General features: G+C 47.5%; 1 protein-coding gene across 1 annotated transcript in view; it reads left to right on the forward strand.

Moving 5' to 3' along the window:
- Positions 1 to 22,709, forward strand: part of EFCAB6 (EF-hand calcium binding domain 6) — a 241,137-nt gene that overhangs the window by 25,993 nt on the left and 192,435 nt on the right. Inside the window, 2 exon segments of the mRNA XM_021091409.1 lie at positions 2,134 to 2,345; positions 12,447 to 12,535. Coding sequence (XP_020947068.1) covers positions 2,134 to 2,345; positions 12,447 to 12,535 — 301 coding nt within the window.

Genomic DNA, 22,709 nt, shown 5'->3' on the forward strand with positions numbered 1-22,709 from the left:
AGGTCGAATCTGCAGTCACCGCCCCGCCCTGTCCACTTGGACTTCATCTGGCATCTCCAGCTTGAGCAGGTCGAACCTCTCTCGGTGCCCAGCGTTCTCCATCCTGGTAAAGGGCACCGTCCTGTAGCTAGTTCCTCAAGGGCAGGGAATTATCCTTGATTTCATTTTCTCTTTGTGCCCCCCCCGCCCTGCTACCTTGCCAGCCCATCTGTCAGCAAGACCTTGTCAGCTTCGTTTCTAGGTTGTATCTGGAATCTCCGCAGCGCCCCCTACCACCACGTCCAGGGTGACACCTGGTTCAAGCCACAATCACCTCTTTTATTTATTTATTGTTTATTTTTTTAAGCTTTGTTGGCGTCTCGTTGATTCACAAGGTTGTGATCATTTCTGTTGTACAACCAAGTGATTGTGTTACACACGTCCCCACATCACCTCCTCTTGGAGGCTTGGATTTGCCTCCTCTCGGGGTCTCCTCGCCTCATTCTGGTCCCTCTATAATCTACACTCTTCCTGGAAGCCAGAGGGATGTGTAATACAATAACCTACTGCTTAAACTCTCCTGAGCTTCCTGTTGGCCTCGGAGAGAAAACCGGCCCTCGTGCGGGCACCTGGGGCATCGCCCACGCCCACCCTGATCTCGGCCATCACTGCCCGCCGTCTCACTCACTGCTCACCGCCGTCCACCCCGGCCTCCAGCCCTCCTGCTCGCATCAGGCTCCCCCTGCCTGGGGCTCTACCGGAGGCCATGCTCCCTGTCGAGGACATGCTTCCCCCAGCTGTCAGCGGGCCGGTCCCCTTTCTCATTCTGGCTTCAGCTCATCAAATCCTAGAGGCTCTCCCTGTCCCACGGCTCCACCAAAACAGCTCCCCAGCTGCCCTCCAGCTCTTTCTGTCCTGCTGCCTGTGCGGCTCCTGGCACGACCTATAGCGTATCTGTTTATCTTACCGACTTTTCTGTTTCTTGTCTTGTTTCTCCCTCCAGAGTCTAAGCTTTCCAAGAGGAGACCTTCCCATCTTACTCACTGCAGTCATCTTCAGTGTCTAGAGCAGCAGCTGAAATACGATAGGTGCTCAGAAATTCTTTTTTTTCTTTTCTTTTCTTTTTTTTTAAGGGCCACACCTGTGGTATATGGAGATTCCCAAGCTAGGGGTTGAATTGGAGCTACAGCTGCCAGCCTGCCCCACAGCTACAGCAATGTGGGATCCAAGCTGTATCTGCAACCTACACCACAGCTCATGGCAACACTGGGTCCTTAACCCACTGGGCGAGGCCAGGGATCAAACCTGCACCCTCCTGGATGCTAGTCAGATTCATTTCCACTGAGCCACGTAGGGATCTCCAGAAATTTTTTTTTTTTTTTTTTTTTTGTCTTTTGTCTTTTTGTTGTTGTTGTTGTAGCTATTTCTTGGGCCGCTCCCGCGGCATATGGAGGTTCCCAGGCTAGGGGTTGAATCGGAGCTGTAGCCACCGGCCTACGCCAGAGCCACAGCAACTCGGGATCCGAGCCGCGTCTGCAACCTACACCACAGCTCACGGCAACGCCGGATCGTTAACCCACTGAGCAAGGGCAGGGACCGAACCCGCAACCTCATGGTTCCTAGTCGGATTCGTTAACCACTGCGCCACGACGGGAACTCCCAGAAATTTTTTTTGAGTGTAGGAATTGCACGCCCTTAAAAGTCAGTGTCCGAAAGCCCCTCTTCCCCCCGAGCTGCCTGGCGGGCTTCCCTGCGGCTCCCATGCATCTCCTCTAGGCCACAACTGCAGCTCCCATTCAACACGTAGCCCAGGAACTTCTCTATGCTGCCGGTGCAGACGTAAAGAGAAAAATAGATACCATCGGCTACACCTTCCAACACTCCCTTTCTCACCACTCACCCAGCCACCCACACCAGATATGTGAGCTCCTGTTTTTTTCCCCTTTCTAATGTTATTATATTATATTGATTGAAATGTAACTTTCAGAGGTAAAAAAAGACTTCAGATTTGTCATTGCAGGTCATCTACTTGCACAGCTAGACGTAGCAGAAGAAATGCCGTTTTTGATTTTGGTGTGATGGTAGTACACAGTGAAGTGGTGTTAGTATCTCAGCTTTCAGTGCGTTTAATAAACAGCTGTCTCTCTTTTATAGCCACAGCTATGGCCAATCCGATACTGTCATCCTTAGATGTTAAACGGATTTTATTTCAAAGCATTACCAACAAAGGAGATGACTTGAAGAAAGCCTTCCACCTGCTCGACACCGGTAACGACAGGACGGTGTCGAAGAATGAACTGAGAAGGGTCATCGCAGACTTCCTGCTGCCTCTCACGAGAGAACAGTTTCAGGACATTCTGGCTCAGGTACGGTGCAGGGAAGACCTAGAATCACCCACTGCAGAGGAGATGCTGGAGATGTCAGGAGCATGTAACCTGGCCTAGCTTTCCCTCTCACTGTCCCGAATAAAGTTGAATTCGTCACAGTTAAATTTGGGCAGATTTGGGACAATCGTCATGTGCTTATGTAGCCCTATTGCAATCATTTTCTTTTTTATTTTTTACTGAGGTTTGTTTGTTTGTTTTTGTTTTTTGCTGCACCCAAAGCTTGTGGAAGTTTCCAGGCCCCAGGACCGAGCCCACGAGAACCCCCACTGCCATTGCAGCTGGTGCCATTGCTGCAGCAGTGAGTGCTGGATCCTTAACTTGCTGTGCCACAGGAGACTTCTTGTAGCTGACTTTTTCGAGGCTTCCATATAAAGAGTATCTGGTCAGCTTCTGTTTTGAAACTTAGTGTTTGCCATTGTTCTTCCCTTGAGTAGTTATTGAGCATCAACTGTATGCTCAACTCAGTGTGGAGCCATTTGAGGGTTTTCAGCTATTATGTCTTTAAATATTTTTTTCTATCTCATCTTCCCTCTCAGGCATTTTGGTATTGTCCTACAGACCCCTCGGCTCGGTTCATTTTTAAAAAATAGTTAAAATATTTCCTCTGCATTTTTCAGATTGGATAATATCCTTTGATCTATCCTCAAGTTCACTGACTCCATCTTAGCATCTCCATTCTGCTAGTAAGCCCATTTGGGGAACATTTTAAATTTTAGACATTGTATTTTTCAGTTCTAGAATTTCATTTTGTTATTTTTTTAGTAATTTCTATTTATCTGTTTAGATTTCTTTGTTTTTCTTTCAATTATGGACATGTTTCTTTTAACTCACTGAGCACAGTTAAAATAGCTGCTTAAAAGTTCTTGTCTGGTGGAGTTCCCATCGTGGTTCAGTGGTAACGAATCTGACTAGTATCCATGAGGATGCAGGATCCCTGGCCTCGCTCAGTGGGTTAAGGATCTGGTGTTGCTGTGAGCTGTGGTGTAGGTCGCAGCTGTGGCTTGGATCCTGTGTTGCTGTGGCTGTGGTGTAGGCCGGCAGCTGCAGTTCCGATTGGACCCCTAGCCTGGGAACTTCCATATGCCACAAGTGTGGCCCTAAAAAGCAAAAAAAAAGAAGAAAAAAAAAAGCAAAAAAAAAAAAGTCCTTGTCTGGTAATTCTAACGTCTGGGTCGTTTCAGGGTTGGCCTGCTTTGATTATTTTTTTCCCTTGAGAAGGATCACATTTCTCTGGTTCTTTCTTTTTTTTTTTTTGTTCCTGCTGCATGTGGAATTCCTGAGCCAGGGATCAAACCTGCACCACAGCTATAACCAGAGTCACAGCAGTGACAATGCTGGATCCTTAACCCACTGAGCCATGAGGGACTCCTGGTTCTTCATTTCTGAGTGTATTTGGATAATATCCAAGACCAGTTCTATTCAGAAGAAATGTCATGTGAGCCGCATATGTAATTTTAAATTTTCTAATAGCTTCATTACAAAAATAAAAAAAAGGAAGCTAATGTGGGGCATCGGGGTGGCATATGGAGTCCAGGCTAGGGAATCGAGCTGTAGCACCAGCCAGCCACACAACGGGATCGAGCGCATCTGAACCTACACACAGCTCACGAACGGATCTTAACCCATGAGCAAGGCAGGAGTGAACCGCAACTATGTTCTAGTCGATTCGTTAACACTGCGCCACGACGGAATCTGAAGCTAATTTTAATAATATTTTACTTTAACCAAATATATCCAAAATCTTTTCTCATTTCAACATGTAATTGTTGGAATGGTGGGGAAGAAGGAGGCAGAGGCTGGGGCCGTGAGATTGCAAGCAGAGTTTATTGACCAACGGAGTGGTCGGGAGCTCTGAGCAAGCAAGACTCCGTTCCCCCCATCTGTGGGGGGGGGGGGCACGCCCACCCACCCTCCTCCTCCCCCGTGAAGGGGAGTGCTTGGTTTTTAAAGATAGGGGTCGTTTTTGCTGAGTCCTGTAGTCCGTGGTTGGTATTTGGGAATACTGTGTCATCTTTAGCCTTGTCTTTGTGGCTCTCTTTGTTTGATGGACCTCAGTCTGTTCCATAAGAAGGAGTCTGCAAGTCTGGATTTGGCTGGGTTATGCTGATTTTTTTGTCTTTTTATGCCTTGTTTTATTTCCTCCCTAAGAGCAATCAGGATTTTAAAAGTGGTGGTAAGATATTTTACATTTTTTCCTGTGTCCTAAGTCTGCGAAGCCTGGCATTGCTTCATATTTACAGCGGGCCTTGATTCCAACACTAAATTTCCACTGGGATATACTTTATCTGTATTTAGGTTTCATAACATTTGCAGTTGAAGTACTGGATTCACATACCTCGTCATTTTAAACTGAAAAGTTTTCCCAAAATGGAGTTAATTTTAGAATTGAAGTTAATTTACATTAAACGTAGCCAACGATTCCGTTCATCCACTGCGCTTGCCGCGTTTCAAGGGCTCAGGAGTCACGAGAGGTGGCTGACTAGACAGCGCAGGGCTAAACCTTGTGTGTGCTGCGCTGCGGAGACCCTGGATTCTGTTGCTTTCCTCCAAGGCTTTTGGTGCTCTTGCTCTGGTAAGCTGTTCCGCTGCAAATTCTGCCTTGCCTGCAGTGGGCCGTTGTCACATCTCGGTTCGGCCCTTTTGCCTTCAGCTGGGACTCTGGTCTGCACAGGCGTGGTTCAGGCGTCAGCTGGAAGCATGGACGGAGCATGTCCCCAGGGACGGGTCTCCTCCTCCGTCTCTCTCCTGCATCAGATTCCCTCCGCATTTTTAATGGCTGTGGTTGCTTTGGGCTCAGTCTGATGGTTCTCCCGGCCAGAAAAACACTGGGTTTTTTTGGGGGGGTGGTTAGGCACTTTGTTCTGGGCACTGACTGCGCCCTGCTCTTAGGTACAAAGCCATCAAGAACAGGAAACTCCCTCCATACGTGTCCCTTCTGCTAAGTTCTGACTTCCTTCAAAATCTGCCTGCTTTCTTTCACTACCCAGAGCCTTTATTGTGTTATTTTTTACTTTAAATTTATTTTTATTTTTTGTCTTTTGTCTTTTTAGGGCCGCACCTGCAGCATATGGAGGTTCCGGGGCTAGGGGTCCAATCGGAGCTACAGCTGCTGGCCTACACCACAGCCACAGCCACGTGGGATCCGAGCTGCACCTGTGAGCTACACAGCTCAAGGCAATGCCGGATCCTTAGTCCACTGCTTAAGGCCAGGGATCGAACCTACAACCTCCTGGTACCAGTTGGGTTCGTTAACCACTGAGCCACTACAGGAACTCCTAGTCTTTTATTAATTTTTTGTTTTTCTTTTTTAGGGCTTCACCCATGGCATATGGAAGTTCTCAGGCTAGGGGTTGAATCGGAGCTACAGCTGCTGGCCTACACCACAGCCACAGCAACTTGGGATCTGAGCTGCATCTGCGACCTACACTATAGCTCACGGCAATGTTGGATCCTTAACCCACTGAGCAAGGCCAGGCATCGAACCCCAGTCCTCATGGATACTGGTTGGGGTTGTTACAGCTGAGCCACACCGGGAAATCCCATCCAGAGCCTTTCGATAGTTATTTTTTGTATTTTGACAGAGGTTATGGGTGTTGTCTGTGGGAGGTTAGTCTGTTAAGAGCTTTCTGTGCCACAACTTCTTCTGCTTTATCATTTAAAAAAAAGCAATCGCAAAGTTACAGACAAGTTGGAAGTACAGTGCAGAGAACATTTGTTCTTCCCCTAAGCCATTTAGGAGTAAGCTGCTCCGTTTCTTCAAATATTTCAGTGTATATTTCCTTAAAACAGGGACTGTTCCGTACACCCGCCCTCCAGCCGTCACGATAAGGACGTTAACTTCACCTCACGCCTGCGTCTCAGCCCCAGGCCCCAGGTCAGATCTGGCGGTGCATTTGGCAAGTCTCCTTTCGTCGAGGGCAGTTCTTCAGCCTTTCCTTGGTCTTCAGGACCGGCGCACTGTGGTGAAGCTCGCAGGCCTGTTATCTTGTAGAGTGTCCCCAGCTTGGGCTCCTTGGCTGTCCTCTGATGGCCAGATTCCGGCTTGCATCTTTGGCAGGAATGTCTCAGAACCATCACCTTTTCTTCGGTTGCAGGGGATTTCAGTCTGTCCTGCCACTGCTGCTGTTTGTTTTGGTCACTCGATTAAAGTGGGATCTGTCAGATCCGTCTCTCTATTTCACGGTTGAGGACTCTTGATCCACGTTGTAAGCATCTTGTGCAGGAAGAGGTGAACCGATGCAGATGTGCCACTCCTCACCAAACTTGCGTTTATTGCTTATATATCTGCAGACTGAAGAGTTCCTATTTTACTAACAAGCAGGTTCTGATCCATTACTTTCATTATTTATTTTGATGCCCCATTTGTCCCTAATTTAGCCAGTAGGGGCCCTTCATGCTGGTTTCTCTGTCATTTGGACATGTCCCTGTCATTCCTTGCTTTCTGATCCAAGACATTATAAACTCACCTGTACTCTCCCTGCCTCGGCCTTACTTTCCTTGTCTTGGTCTTGGACGCATCCATTTCTCCAGAGAGCTCTGGTTACTTCTCTTTTTTTGGACACCCCGCAGCACATGGAGTTCCCAGGCCAGGGATCCGATCCCAGCCATAGTTGCGACCTAAGCCACAGCTGCAGCAAGCAGTGCTGGATCCTTAACCCACTGTGCCAGGCTGGGATCAAACCTGCATCCCAGCGCTCCCAAGACACCGCCAATCCTGTTGCGCCACAGTGGGAACCTCTCTGGTTACTTCTAAAGGAAAAAGGTATCCAGCGTCTGGGATCTGGGCACTAGGGCTGCTCATTGTCACTGGATGTCACTGCTCCAGGCCCTGGAAATGGGCAGAGGTCTAGGGGATGCACTGCCTGTGTGTGTGCGTGCCTGTGTGTGTGTGTGTGTGTGTGTGTGTGTGCGCGCGTGCGTACGCACACGCATTTACAGCTACATTTATTTCCACATCAGTCTCTCTCTCTATTGCAAACCATGAGTTCACACCAGTAACCCCAATTCTAACCCAGTAGCCGGGGTTCTTTCTCATTTTCTCGCCTTGCTTATCTGCAGCTACCTTTTCAGACGGTGAGAAGCTTGGCTTCTGCTGCTCTCAGTATATTTGCTTATTTGATCCCTTCCCCAGGTGTGACCCACCTCCCATCTCCAGCACTCCCCGTCCCCATCCCGCCTGGGCCAAGCCTGCTCGGACCCCCCAGCTCCCCCATGTTGCAGACACCATTTTTTCTCAGCCCCATCTCATGACTTTAGGACTGAATTGTTAGGAAGCAGGGGAGAAGGGAAGGGGGAGAAAGAGGAAGCGCTTTTCTTTTCTTCTTTAAAGAAGTAGTTCCTTTATTCCAAAATGTCCCAAATAGTACACGTTGATTCTTTCACGTCATCCTTGATTGTAGCTGCTTTATAAGGAAAAGCTTTATTAAAACATAACTTACATATCATAAAATCCACCATTAAAAATGGACACGTTTGTGATTTTTAACATATATTCACAGAGTTGCTGCCACCATCCCCATTATCTCATTCCAGAATGTTTCATCACCCCTAAAAGAAACTTTGTATTCATTAGCGCTCACTCCCCACTCCCCCTCCCCCTAGTCCCCCCGAAGACAACCATTCATCTATTTTATGTCACAATAGATTGCCTATTCTGAACATTTCATAACATGGAATAATGCAGTATATGAGCTTTTGTGTCTGGCTTCTTTCACTAAGCATAATGTGTTCAAGGGTCATCCATGTTGCAGCATGAATCAGTGCTCCATTCCTTTTTAGGGCTGAATAATATTCCACTGCCTGGACACTTCACATTTTCTTTATCATCACTTGATGGGCCTTTGGGTTGTTTCTACTTTTTGGCTTTTGAAAACAGTACTGCTCTGAAATTTCATGTACAAGTGTTTACGAGGACACATGTTTTCACTTCTCTGGGCACGACCCCAGAAGTGGAATTGCCATGTCACGTGGCGATGTTCTCTTGCTTTTAAAGAACATTTGTCCTCACAAACATTGCATCAGTTTCCTCATAAGCTCGATCTGATACTTTATACCAAATGGAAAGCTAAAAACATTATTTCCTGCTAATGTCTCCCTATATTCATGATCTAATGTTAATTTAAAATTTTGACAACCTTCCCAAGCTAATCAGCTATGCAGGAAGAGGAAAAGTACAGAAAATGTGAAATGTGTATCCGTTTTTAAAAGCTACATCTGTTTTTGAAAGAAGTCACTGAGAACTGTGGAACTTCAGAGGCTTTAAAAACCAGGTTCTGGTGTTCTGTCTTAAATAGTAAGCATGTTTTTCTAGAACCTTGAGTGCCCATGACCCCTGAATAAACCAAGGAGCGTGGACCACGGTGCATTTTCAGGAGGCCAAGTTCATTGGGCACGGAGGGCAGGGGCTCCCTTCCTAATCCCCGGAGCTCGCTGTCCATGTGACTTCTCTACACCATTTCATGACTAACCCATGTGGTGATGGACACTTCCTCTTTCAAGGGTTAATGTAAAGCCCACCTGGAACCATATAAAACTGGTGAACTATTTCATGAGCATCTCACCCTTAAAACTAGAAAAGGATTTTCCAGTTATCATGAATTTGATTTTTATTTTATTTTACTTCAAGAACCATTATCAAGAATGTTAGACTCTCAGGGGGTCTTGATATTGATGAGGCAAGAATGGTGAAAAGGTGTGGCTTCTCACTTGCCCTGTACCTCAGTTGTCATTCACAGTAATATGACTTTTTTTAAAAAACGTGGCCTCAGTCTCTGCATATTAATATAAACATGTGAAAAGAAGTTGAACTGGTAAATAGATTCCAGAGAAGGACAACAAAATTCTGCTCTGGTCCTGGTGGCTGTGCCAGGTTGGGGAAAGAGATGTCTTTGAAGATACTTATGGACATACTGGATGTTCATTTACACCCCCACCCCCCCAGCCGCAGTCTAAGCATTTGCTTTTAGGAGTTCTCCTCGTGGCGCAGCAGAAACGAATCCGACTAGGAACCATGAGGTTGTGGGTTCGATCCCTGGCCTCGCTCAGTGGGTTAAGGGTCTGGCGTTGCCGTGAGCTGTGGTGTCGGTCACAGACCTGGCTCGGATCTTGTGTTGCTGTGGCTCTGGCGTAGGCCGGCAGCTGTGATTCAGCCCCTAGCCTGGGAGCCTCCATATGTCGCTGGTACGGCCCCAAAAAAAAAAAAAAAAAAAAAAAATTTGCTTTTAGCAATTCATCAGTGGACAGTTTTAATTCTGAACCATTCTTGCCGGAATCACACATCCTGGAGAGGCAGATCCTTAGCAGAGCCCCCACTTTTAGACTAGATTCTCGGGTGTCCAGAGGGCTTGGTTTGGGAGACCAGTCCTTGCAGAAGAGTATCTGCCACATTAGAATTTGCATTAGACCACAAGCTGCAATTCAAAAGGTGAAAAAGCTTCAGCTGGTTGGTGGACTTTCTTCTTTACAGGCAGAGTGGTTAGTGTCGTGAGACGAACCTGGGCTCTGGAGTCACAGACCACTGTGACTTGGTGACTCACCGGAGGCAGTGCCAGGCAGGGAGGTCACGCCTCTGCTCTGTGAAATGCAGACAGTGTCAGCATCTTCAGAAGGCGGTTTGGGGCAAGATGAGTTAAAACCAAGAGCAGGGACTGTGCCTGTTTACACAGCGTGACTTCCTTCCCCTTAACTCTCATCACTGCCAAGAGCATGCGGGGATGCAGCCTGGGAAGCTGCATGTTTCGTCTGCTCTTGCCCTTCTTCTGAGCGCACGGGGACGCTTTGAAGTGTCTCCCAAATTATCGCTACCAAGAAAGGCCCTATCAGAAACGCGAGGCCTGGGTATCCTTTCTGGGAAAAGGCTTCACAACATGCCACCCCCAAAGCCACTCTCCCTCTGGTCCCATTTCCTGGTTACACAGGTTTTACATAGTAAAGAGACATCCGTCCTTTGGGGAAGGCTGCGATAACCGCGCTAGGCTTTTGTCTTTTGGGGCTACGGCTAGGATTATAGTAGGGTTGCCTGGCTACGAGAGCAATGCGGATCCGGCCGTCTGCACCTACCCACAGCTCCGAACGCCGGATCGTAACCACTGAGCAAGGCAGGACCGAACCGCGACCTCATGGTCGGATTCGTAACCACTGCGCCACGATGGAACTCTGAGCTGGAATTTAAGGCTTGGTGTTTATCCGACTTGCTTGTGTATTGTAGGCTGTATGGGAAATTGGATTTTGTGCATTTGCATGGAATTTAATGACATATTTATATTGATTATGTATTTATTTTAATTTTGGTTTCATAATGCTTTTGGGGGGAAATAATTATTTTCACTTTTTAAGCCATGACTTTTGGTTCCAGAATTTCAAACCTCCAGGAAATTTGTAAGGATAAGAATACTGCAAATAGGAGTTCCTGTTGTGGCTCAGTGGTTGATGAATCCAACTAGGAAGCATGAAGTTGTGGGTCCGATCCCTGCCCTTGCTCAGTGGGTTAAGGATCTGGCATTGCTGTCAGCTGTGGTGTAGGTCACAGACGCAGCTCAGATCCCGCGTTGCTGTGGTTGTGGCATAGGCTGGCTGCTACAGCTCCGATTAGACCCCTAGCCTGAGAACCTCCATATGCCGTGGGTGCGGCCCTAGAAAAGCCAAAAAGCCAAAAAAAAAAAAAAAAAAAAGAATTGTGCAAATAATACCCACCTGCCCTGTGTCCAGATTTGCCCGTTGTGAACACTTCACATCACTTGTTTCTCCCGTGACCTTTCATTATTTCTGTGTGTGTGTGTAGACAATACTCACAAAATACACAATGTGTGGAGTTCCCGTTGTGGCGCAGCAGAAACAATCTGACGAGCATCCATGAGGACGCAGGTTCGATCCCTGGCCTCGCTCAGTGGGTTAAGGATCTGGCATTGCTGTGAGCTGTGGTTCGACCCCTAGCCTGGGAACCTCCACATGCTGCAGGTGCGGCCCAAAAAGACAAAAATAAATTAAAACAAACAAACAACCCCCCTGAGACACACGTGTAGTTTTTTCCTGAACCATTTAGGAGGATGTGGCCTACGTTCCGGTTCTTTACTTCTAGATACTTCAGGGTGTATTTCCTTAAGAATAAGGGCCATTCTCTTACGTGATCGCAGCACAGTTATCAACTTTAGTAAATTACACTTTGAGGTAATATTTAATTCATAGTCCATATTGATCCATTTAACCCACTGATGCCCTTTAGAATTTTAATTTAAAAGTGACTTTTTTTTCTCCATTAAAAGTATATTGGGGTCCTCCTGTAGTGCAACAGGTTCAGGATCCAGCGTTGTCACTGCTGTGGCGTGGGTTTGATCCCCGGCCTGGGAACTTGCACATGCTGCGGGTGTGGCCAGAAAAAGAAAAAAAAAGTATATGAATGTACAGGAAGTTCCCATGATGCTGAGAGGGTAAATTGTGCTGTGGCCTCAGGCCCTTGGGAAATATATATATTTATACATATATACACATAGAAATGTACATATATGAAATACATATTAGGGAGTTCCCATCGTGGCTCAGTGGAAACAAATCTGACTAGGAACCATGAGGGTTGCAGGTTCAATCCCTGGCCTCTCTCAGTGGGTTAAGGATCCGGCGTTGCTGTGCGCTGTGGTGTAGGTCTCAGACACGGCTCAGATCCTGTGTTGCTGTGGTTGTGCTGTAGGCCAGGGCTGCAGCTCTGATTCGACCCCTAGCCTGGGAACCTCCATATCCCGCACATGTGGCCCTAAAAAACAAAAAAAAAAAAAAAAAAATAAATATAAAAAAATACATATTAGGATATATTTCTACTAACTTTATTTTTTAGATAGACCTAGATCTTAGATAACAGTATAGACAACTCGTTGACTTCCGAGGGAGCGCAGGCTGGCATGCTGGCGTTCCTGCTTTTGCGCTTGGATTGCCGAGGGCGGGTGTCGACTCAGACACCTGGATTAAACAGCGGTCAGAGTGAACCGATGCCCGTCCCGCTGGGAGTGCCCTGTCCTCACCACGGACTGTGGGGCTGCCCACCGCCTGGATCCGAGTCCCTAACGGGCTGTCCTTCTTGTTTGGCTGTAGATCCCTCTCACCCGCGCCGGTGCCGTTCCGTACCTTGAGTTCCTGTCCAGGTTCGGCGGAACTGACCTCAATGTAAATGCTGTAAAGAGGTAAGTTTTTTTTCTGACAATGTGAAACTTGAATGATAAGAGATGGGACACAAGGTCGTTAGAGGTAGTCATGCCCACAGATATTTACGGGAGATGTGTTGGTAGAGCTGGTCCGTATAGAATTTAATGGGGTTACTCCTCAGTCACAGTGTATTTATTTATTTTTTAACTTTTTTTTTTGGCCACCCCATGGCGTGTGGAAGTTTCCTAGGCAGGGCTGGAAGCTGCACCACAGCAGAGACCAGAGCCCCAGCAGTGAGGACTGTCCTTGACACCCACTGAGCAGCCAGGGAACTCCCCCCACCCCTGATTTATTTCCAGCAGGTTCTGACATCTATCTGGGATGTAGTTCAGATGAAAAGAATTATTATTGTATTAAAAGTGGACATTAAAACCAGCTTAAGGTATTTTCATATGCGGTATGTTTTCCGATTTGGAAATAATGAACTTTAACTTTGAAGTAAAAATATTAGGAACCACATTTAAATTTTGCTTGTTTCAAACATTTGAATGTCTTTCATTGGAAAGCGATCGTGTTTTGGTAGCTAGCAATGCGGCAGTTCACAAAGATCATGGGGTGTCGCCTTTGCGTTTCGTCGCGGTAGCGTGAGCATGGGGCTCATTTGCTTTATCTGAAAACCAGAGCGTTAAAGTCGGAACCTTACTTTCCTCTATCGGCTGTGAAGGTCTTTGATTGCAGTGTATGATTTAGGAAATGTTGTTTCACTAAAAAAACGTAGTTACTCAGATTATCGGCCTCTGAATGAATAAGCCTCACTTTCTCGGGAATTGTGTGAACAATTATAGAAATTAGATTTAGTCCTGAAATATCGGCAAATGGTGATATCCTCCCTTTCATGATTGGATCTGTCCTCGATGCAGCCGATGCCTTAAGACGTCCGGGGTCCGGGCGCGGAGGGGGGGGCGGAGTTATTCCTCAATGAGGGCGGAGTTTCGGTTTGGCGGGGTGAGCAGTCCCGGAGCTGAGCTCTGCTGCGCGACGGTGCAATATGTTAACACTACTGAACTGTCTACTTACAAACGGTTAAGATGGTAACTTTTATGTCACGAAGTTCCTACTACAACTTTAAAAGAATCAGTGAGGCTGTTCCAACAAGATGACAAACTGTCATCCGCCCCACGGCCTGGGACTTCTCTGCGCTCTGATGGGTTGATGCTGCGCAAGTGGTAGCCTGGGCTGTTTAGAGGCTCCCTCGAGAGAAGGAGCAGTTGTTTTCCAGGCTGCGTATCCAAGCTCTTGACCCAAACCATCCCCATTTGTGGGATAAGTTTGTTGGGTGGACAGTTACCTAATTGAAGATTCTTTGCTATGAAAAGATAAACAGTTGGAAACACTGAGAGCAGGAGACTTTTTGTTGAACTGTGAAACCTCGGTCTAATAATTTGAGATCAACAGTATCATAAGTTACTGCCTTAAACATAAAAGACTAAGTGTTTAAACTAAATTTGACACATTTCTGACCTACGCATGAAGCTCAACTCTCTTTGTTGCTGGAGACCATGCATCAGAGTGGATAAAGACGTCTCGTTCGGTGCTGCGGTAGGCTATATCCACGAACAACACCCCACTGAAAACACCTAAAATGATGGATAAAAGGTATTTCAATACATGACTGAGCAGGCGAGAAAGTAAGTAATTCTCAGAGGCTAAACATACAGTAAAAATTAGAATCCGGAGAAGTGAGCTTTCTGTAAAGCCAGATTTTGCCCTGAGTGTATTGGCCAAATCTTGGTGTATTCGTGTTTCAGTTTTGTTGGCTATGTGGAGTGAAGGGGACGAGAAGCAAAGCCTACAGGGTGTGCCCAAGGTGGAGAAACCTAACAGAAGCCCAGGGCGCATACAGGCGGGACCCCTCTACCCTCCTGTAAGGATAATTTAGAAATACGAACATGCATCACAGAAGGACACAAGGAAACCTACCTGTTTCAACACTGGCATGGGGTGAATAGGGGAAACATTAAAATCACAAGCTGATTTTCGTGAAAATATGTGCCAAAAATAATGCTACTTGTGTGGCCTGAAAAGTCTCAAGCTAGGATTTTACTGAAAACTGGTCCTGGGAGTTCCCCTGTGGCTCAGTGGAAACAAATCTGGCAAGTATCCTTGAGGACGCAGGTTTGATCCCTGGCCTTGCTCAGTGGGTTAAGGATCCAGCATTGCCATGAGGTGTGGTGCAGGTTGCAGACACAGCTTGGATCCCATGTTGCTGTGGCGCAAGCCAGCCACTACAGCTCTACAGCTTGGGAACCTCCATATGCCGCAGGTACGGTCCTAAAAAGACAACAAACCAACCAACAAACAAAACCCCAACCAACCAACCAAACAAAAACTGGTCCTGGACTGGGTGTGCCCTTCTCTAGAGGAATACATCTACAACGCAGCCCTCAAAGAATGTCCCCAGATAATGTTCACACACAAAAACCTTGAAAACATGTGAAGAGGCAAAGAATGAGGACTACAAACAAATAGACATCATATCCAGTAGAATCACATCTTCAAACACATGGGAGATTGGCACTAACAGATACAGACTCTAAAACTAGTGTTTTAATATCTTTAAAGAAATGTAAGGAGTTCCCGTTGTGGCACAGTGGTTAACGAATCTGACTAGGAACCATGAGGTTGTGGGTTCGATCCCTGCCCTTGCTCAGTGGGTTAATGATCTAGCATTGCTGTGAGCTGTGGTGTAGGTCGCAGACGCGGCTTGGATCCCACGTTGCTATGGCTCTGGCATAGGCTGGCAGCTACAGCTCCGATTTGACCCCTAGCCTGCAACCTCCATATACCACGGGAGCGGCCCAAGAAATGGCAAAAAGACAAAAAAAAAAAAAAGAAAGAAAGAAGTGGATTCAACACATGAATACGAAGTAAGAGGCCAGAAAAATAAAGATTTGAAGAAGTACAAAATGGAACTTCTGGTACGGAAAGAGATCATTATTGTAGAATAAAACTCTTTGCATGGGTGAAAAGAGTGCATTCAACACAGCTGGAAGGAGCATTAGCAGAGTGGAAAATAGATCTGAAGACATTATCCAGAGAGCGGCCCAGGAAGGGAGAGACAGAGCATGGCAGGAGGGCGGGGAGAGGAGCCGTAAGCATACTTCCCATTGCATTTCCAGACATGTAAGTCAAAGATAGGGCAGAGGCTATGTTTTTAAAACTCATGGCAAAGACTCTCAAGCCAGATACATAAAAAGGAATGGCTGTCTGGGTACATCACAGAGCAACGTCCACACCACAAAGAAAATGCTGAAAGCAGTGACAAGAAAAACAGAATCGTCTTCAGAGGAGTGACAATTAGACTGACCCTGATGTCTCAACAGTGATATGAAAGATATGACATTGTGGGAACACCTCTTCGTTGTGCTGAACTAAAGTACTTGCCATCCTAGAATTCTATACTATACTTGTAAGAATGAGAACGAAGAGCTTTTTGTTTTTCTTTCTGGCCATGCCCGTGGCATGTGGAATTTCCCAGGCTGGGGATTGAACCTGGGCCATAGCAGTGACCTGGGCCACTGCAGTGACAACACCAGATCCTTAACCCACTGAGCCCCCAGAGAACACCCTGAATGAGAGCTTTTTCCGGGGGGGCCCCTGGGAGGCTGTCCTTGAATCTTGCCCTGGATTCTGCTCATCCACTGGAAAGGGAGTATTTGGACAAGAAGGACACGTCCGCACCTGTGCCTGTGGTAGGCAGGGTTACCTTTCACCTTGATCTCGCACGCTTCCTTCACACTGAGTTGTGCAAACAGGCAGCCTCTGCATTGACTTATCCAGTGAAGACTTGGGCTTCATCTGAGAGCTTTGGTATCAGCCAACACTTGATGCCATTGACAGCAGAGACTGAATACAACACAGAAAAGGTTCTGCCCTGGCCGTCTCAGCCTCGCCAGAACTATCTAATCTGAGGAAGTTGCCGAATGTCCTCTGGTCTTTGATTAAGTTGGGAGTAACGTGAAGATTAAAGAAGACCTGGAATATGGCAACACCAGATCCTTTAACCCACTGTGCCGAGTCAGGAATTAAACCTGAGTGCTGGCACTGCAGAGACGCCACTGATCCCAAAGCGCCTCGGTGCGAACACCGAGATTTGCTTCTGATGGACATTTCTGCTTATGGGCTGGATGCATCCCCTGCTTTGATGACCCATGTGGCACTCAGCACAGTGCCACGTCCCTGAGGAATGAGCACAACCTCCCATGTAGGAAGCAATGAACGCAGATATTGGGAGAAGGCTTTGAAAGCTTTCTGAGCATCGTACGAGAAGAGTCGCCACGGAGTTCTGAGGGTCATTAAAGAAGCTGAGAATCAGTTGAAGCTAAATTCATGCCCAAGATCACGCACTGCATCCTTCCTTTGCTGGGCCAGGTGCCACAGAGCCAAGTGGATAAAGCAAACCACAGGGGCAGAGGGTGCATCAGCAGAGCCGATGGGAGGCTGGGAGAGCCGACAGGTAGCCTGGGGAGGCAGAGAAGAAGGAAGACAGCAGGCTTTTGGCCAAGAGAAGCTGCATTTGGAGGGGCACATGGTTTGCTACAAAGAAGCAAGCAGGTAAAGGAACTCCGGAAGAAGAACCCATCCAAGCCAAAGAGACCTCTGCACAGCGTCTTGATTTTTGCATGCCTCTTAGGTCACTTCAGTATGGACAGCTTATTTGAATTCTGCAGGTTAAAGATAAGTCAGTGAGAAACATTTTAAAACATAAAGACTGAGGGTGAAATAAAGATATTTCAGACGAAGGCTGAGGTGGGTCATCTTCTGCACATCTCGACTAAAGGAAATTCTAAAAGATATGCTATAGGCAGAAGGAAGGAGTTCCCTGGCTCAGTGGGTTAAGGGTCTGGTGTTGTCTCTGCTGTGGCTCAGGTTACTGTGGTGGCTTGGGTTCCATCCCTGGCCTGGCTGGGGACTTCTGTATGCCACAGGTGCAGCCAAACAAACAAACAAACCAAGGCAGAAGGAAAGTGATCCTCCGGGGGGGGTCTGCGGGGCCCCCTGGGATCTGGCCTTCCTCTGTGACAGGCACTCTGCCACTCTCCCCTTTGATGGCTGTGTCCCTAACCCGGGGACTTTGCTGTTGCTCCCGCCTTAGGCCCTTTGACAGGTGGTCCCCAATGTCTGCAGTGCTTCTCCCCGAAAGGTTTCAGGTCACTCTGCTCACACTCATGAAGCTAACACACAAATGTGATTTTCGCAGTCTAGAATGTGAGCTCCCCGAGGGCAGGCAGCTTAGCCAGTTTTATTTACTGATGCGTCCCAAGCCCCCGGGACCACGTTTGGCACATGGTAGGTGCTTCCTGTATATTTATTGAATAAGTGGATGGAAAACAGCCGAGACAACCAACAAACCAAAGAGCCTATAGTCAGCAACCGGAACGACTCTCACGGACACAAGACTGAGTGAAGGAGGAAGAAACACACAAAAACTTCTGTTCATATGTGAAGTTCAAAAACAGAAAAGCTGCAGTGTATTGTGTAGGGATACGTGTCTCAGTGGTAAAATGATAACAAGATAAAAGCAAGTGATATTCTCAGTGTTAGGATGGTGGTGCTGCCAGGAGGAGAGGAAGCATCACGGTTGGAGAAGGGCACATGGGGCCTCTGGGTGTTTGGCTTTAGTCCTTGGTTTGAGTGATTTTGAAACAGGTGTTTGCCTTCATCATGATGAAGCTGTGCATATGCGCCGTATGTACTTTTCTGCATAAAGGTTATATTTCATAGTAGCAATTTAAAACGCAGCGAATTTAATAAACAAATTAAGCACAGCTAAAGAAATAAGTGACCTGGAAGACTGGTCAGAAACATTATCCAGAACAGGGACACAGAAGATGTAATTAATTGGAGCTCTGTAAAGAGGGTAATGAGAGATGGGCTGGGGAAATAGCCAAAGAAATAGTGGTTGAGGATTTTCTAGAAATGATCAAAGGTACAATCCTGCGGATTCAAGAAACCAAATCTTTTTTTTTTTGGCCGCGTCTATGGCATGAGGAAGTTCCCAGGCCAAGGACTGAACCCATGCCACAGCTGTAACCAGAGCCTCAGCAAGTGACAATGCAGGATCCTTAACCCACCGAGCCACCAGGTACCTCCAAGAAGCCAAATCTTAAAAAACAGATGGGGACAGGAATTCCCGTTGTGGCGCAGTGGAAATTAATCCGACTAGGAACCATGAGGTTGTGGGTTTGATCCCTGGCCTCGCTCAGCGGGTTGAGGATCCTGCGTTGCTGTGAGCTGTGGTGTAGGTCACAGATGCAGCTCAGATCTGGGCTCAGATCTGGCGTTGCTGTGGCTGTGGCGTAGGCCGGCAGCTATAGCTCCTATTAGACCCTAGCCTGGGAATCTCCGTATGCCGTGGGTGGCGCCCTGCAAAGCCAAAAACAAACAACCAAAAAGATGGTGACAGAACCTCAAAGACCAAGAGAACTTAAAAGCGGCCGAAGGGCCACATTTACACAAAGATGACTTCTGAATAGAAATAGCGGAAGCCAGGTGAGAGTGGATGAATAACTACAGTGTGTTGGAAGAAACTCCTGGAGTTCCCGTCACGGCTCAGCTGGTAATGAACCCGACTAGTACCCATGAGGATGCAGGTTTGATCCCTGGCTTCACTCAGTGGGTTAAGGATCTGGTATAGCCCTGAGCTGTGGTGTAGGCTGGCAGCGGCAGCTCGGATTCGATCCCTAGCCTGGGGACTTCCATCTGTTGCAGGAGCGGGCCTAAAAAGACAAAAAAAAAAAAAAAAAAAAAAAAAAAAAAAAAGAAAAAAAAAAAAAAAGAAAAGAAAATCACTGCCATCCTAGAATTATGTCTAAAGAAAATGCCTTCCAATATTTTAAATATCGAAATAAAGACATTCTCAAACAAAAATGGACTTGGCTCCCAACAGACCCAGTAAAAGAAATTCTAAGGATATACTTTAGGTGGGAAAATGATCCCAGGTGGAAGGTTTGAGGGTGCCGAGGGAAGGCGGCTGATAGGTGGTTAATCTGACTACAGGAAACGCTAATGGCTGTAGGAAATAATGATGGCTTCTGGAATTTAAAAATAGGTTAGAATTAGTACACATGACAGTAGTAATATATAAATTGAGAGGAGGCACTAGAATTAAATGTTCTAGAGTTGTTACACTCCAGTAGGAAGATAAAAGTTCTGATTAACTTGAGACTTGGCAAAGTATGCTGGCTGTAATTTCCAGAGCAATTACTACAAGATTAAAAATGGAGCGTATAACTCCCAAACTTACAGAGGCACAAAAATGGAATGATAAAAATGGGATCCACCCAAAAGAAGGCAAGAAGCAGCACACCAGGCAGAACAAATAGCAATACGAAATGTATCAGTAGTTATAGTACATATTCCACCTGAAAGACAAAAGATAACCAACAGTAAAATCCACAAAGAGAAACCTAAACGTAAGCTTGTAGAAAGGTTAAACGTGAAAGGCTTTAAAAAGCCCTCATCTAAAGAAAGCCGGCATCGCTAAATCAGCACCAGACAATAGACAGGGCTCTCCTGAAGCAGAAACCGAGATGGAGTTTGGGGTGCAGACCTCCCTCTGAAGGGAAGAGGGCTGTAGCCAGAGCGGGCGGAGGAGCGGCTGTGCGGCCGAGGGGGCCTTCACCAGCTTTGGGGGGCGGGCACTGAGCCTGGGCAGGGCCAGCCTCCTGGGCTCCATTTCTTCAGCTGGTGGTGGGCACACAGGTACTGTCTAATTTTCACTCCTCAAATCTTAAACATACATTGCACGTGGTGTTTTGTATTCGACATATAATCCAAACAACATTAAACACATCACGCTTAACGGAGCCTCATAAGGCTGCTTCCTGGTTTCCTCTTTAACTTGGACCTGGCGCCCAACCCCCGGAGCCTGTTGCCTCCTCTCATGTGAAACAGTGTTCATTTCTCTTTAAAGTGCCCCCAAGGCTTCCCCTCACCACCCTGTGAAGGCTGGCTTCCTTTCCGCGGCCCCCAGCCCCGGGAGCTCTCTGAACTTGCCCCCTGTTCCTGGGCCCCACGCGCCAGGCTCTCGGTCCCCTGGCTCCGAAGTAGCAGCCCGGGAGGCGCCAGGCTCCTGCCGCTCTGGGCTTCTTTGCTTTGCGAAGCCAGCTTTTCCTCCGAGTGGGCAGCTCCTGACCCCTTATTCTCCGTTCTGATGCCCTGTGGTCCCCCTGCCGGACGAGTCGGCCCCTCCGCCGCCTCAGTCTCTCCCCCTGTCTGCCTTCACTGCCTTCTCAGCCCTTGTTATTACTTCAACTTGCATGATTGTTGGTTCCTGTCTGTCACTGTCACTAACATTAAGCTTTTTCAAGACTGGGAACACGTCCTGCTCGACACCACACCCCGGACCTGGGTGTAGGAGGCGCTGGGTAAATACTGTGATGGGGCCTCTGTTCTTCTCTGCAACCCCCCCCCCCGCCCCCGCCTCCCCTCCCGGCCCTACCGTTTGTTCCAAAGAGGGGCTCTGAATCCTCTTATAGAGAGACTGGTGATGCGGGGTCAGAAATTGTTAATAAAAGCAGCTGGAGCCAAAGAGATTGTGCTGATGCATGTCCATCCCAAGTCCGTTCCAGCGTGGCCGGGAGGGGCCCGCAGGGGTCAGAACCAAGTGCGGCTGAGGAGGGTTGCGTGCGGGCCCTGCGGCCAGGCGCCTGGGTCTGCACCTGTCACCTCCAGGTCCACATGGTGACCTTTGACCCCCCAGTGTCATCTGTGTTTTTTTTTTTTAAGATTTTTATTTTTTCTATTAGAGGTGACACAATGTTCGTCCATTTCTGCTGCACAGCAAAGTGACCCAGTCGCACACATTCTTTTTCTCACATCATCCTCCCTCGTGTTCCATCACAGGTGACTGGGCTACACAGCAGGGTCTCATTGCTTATCCACTCCAGATGCAGTAGTTTGCCTCTACTAACCCCACACTCCCAGTCCATCCCACTCCCTCCCCCTCGGCAACAACAAGTCTCTTGTCCGGGTCCATAAGTTTATTTCTGTGGTGTGGAAAGGTTCACTTGTGCTGTATTTTAGATTCCAGATACAAGTGATATCATACGGAATTTGTCTTTCTCTTTCTGAGTAACTTATCTTCATATGAGAGTCTCTAGTTCCATCCATGTTGCTGCAGGTGCATTATTTTGTTCTTTTTTTTTTTTTTTGTCTTTTTGCTATTTCTTGGGCCGCTCCCGCGGCATATGGAGGTTCCCAGGCTAGGGGTCGAATCGGAGCTTCGGCCACCAGCCTACACCAGAGCCATAGCAACGCAGGATCCGAGCCGCGTCTGCAACCTACACCACAGCTCACGGCAACGCCGTATCGTTAACCCACTGAGCAAGGGCAGGGACCGAACCCGCAACCTCGTGGTTCCTAGTCGGATTCGTTAAGCACTGCGCCACGACGGGAACTCCAATTTTGTTCTTTTTATGGCTGCGTAGAAGTCTTTTTTTTGGCTGTGTCCCCGCAGCCTATGGAAGTTCCCAGGCCAGGGACCAGACACGTGCCACAACAGTGACAACGCTGGATCCCTGGCCCGCAGTTCTCCTCTCTAAAGCGGGGTGATGACACCCTAACCCATGGAGCAGTCATGAGGGCATAAGATGAGGCTTGGCCTCAGTAAGTGCCCGTCCAGTGAAGGCGAAAGTGCTCAATTCCCACGCCGTCCTAGGAGGAGTCAGTGTTCTATTTCATTTTACAAATGAGGGAACCGAGGGGTGGAGCAGCTGAGGAACTGGCCCAAGTTCATGCTCTTGGCAGAGGGTAGCCCCTAAGAAATACCTTGCATTTAAAAACATGTAGTTTGGGAGTTCCCGTCGTGGTGCAGTGGTTAACGAATCCGACTAGGAACCATGAGGTTGCGGGTTCGGTCCCTGCCCTTGCTCAGTGGGTTAACGATCCGGCGTTGCCGTGAGCTGTGGTGTAGGTTGCAGACGCGGCTCGGATCCTGCGTTGCTGTGGCTCTGGCGTAGGCCGGTGGCTACAGCTCTGATTCGACCCCCAGCCTGGGAACCTCCATATGCTGTGGGAGCAGCCCAAGAAAATGGCAAAAAGACAAAAAAATAAAAAAACAAACAAATAAATAAATAAAGACATGTAGTTTAAAATGAAAGAAAATAAGATACTAAAATAAATGTGTAACTTAGAAATCCTTCTAACTTT

Source organism: Sus scrofa, chromosome 5 (assembly GCF_000003025.6).
Source record: "Sus scrofa isolate TJ Tabasco breed Duroc chromosome 5, Sscrofa11.1, whole genome shotgun sequence".
Classification (NCBI taxonomy): Eukaryota; Metazoa; Chordata; class Mammalia; order Artiodactyla; family Suidae; genus Sus; species Sus scrofa.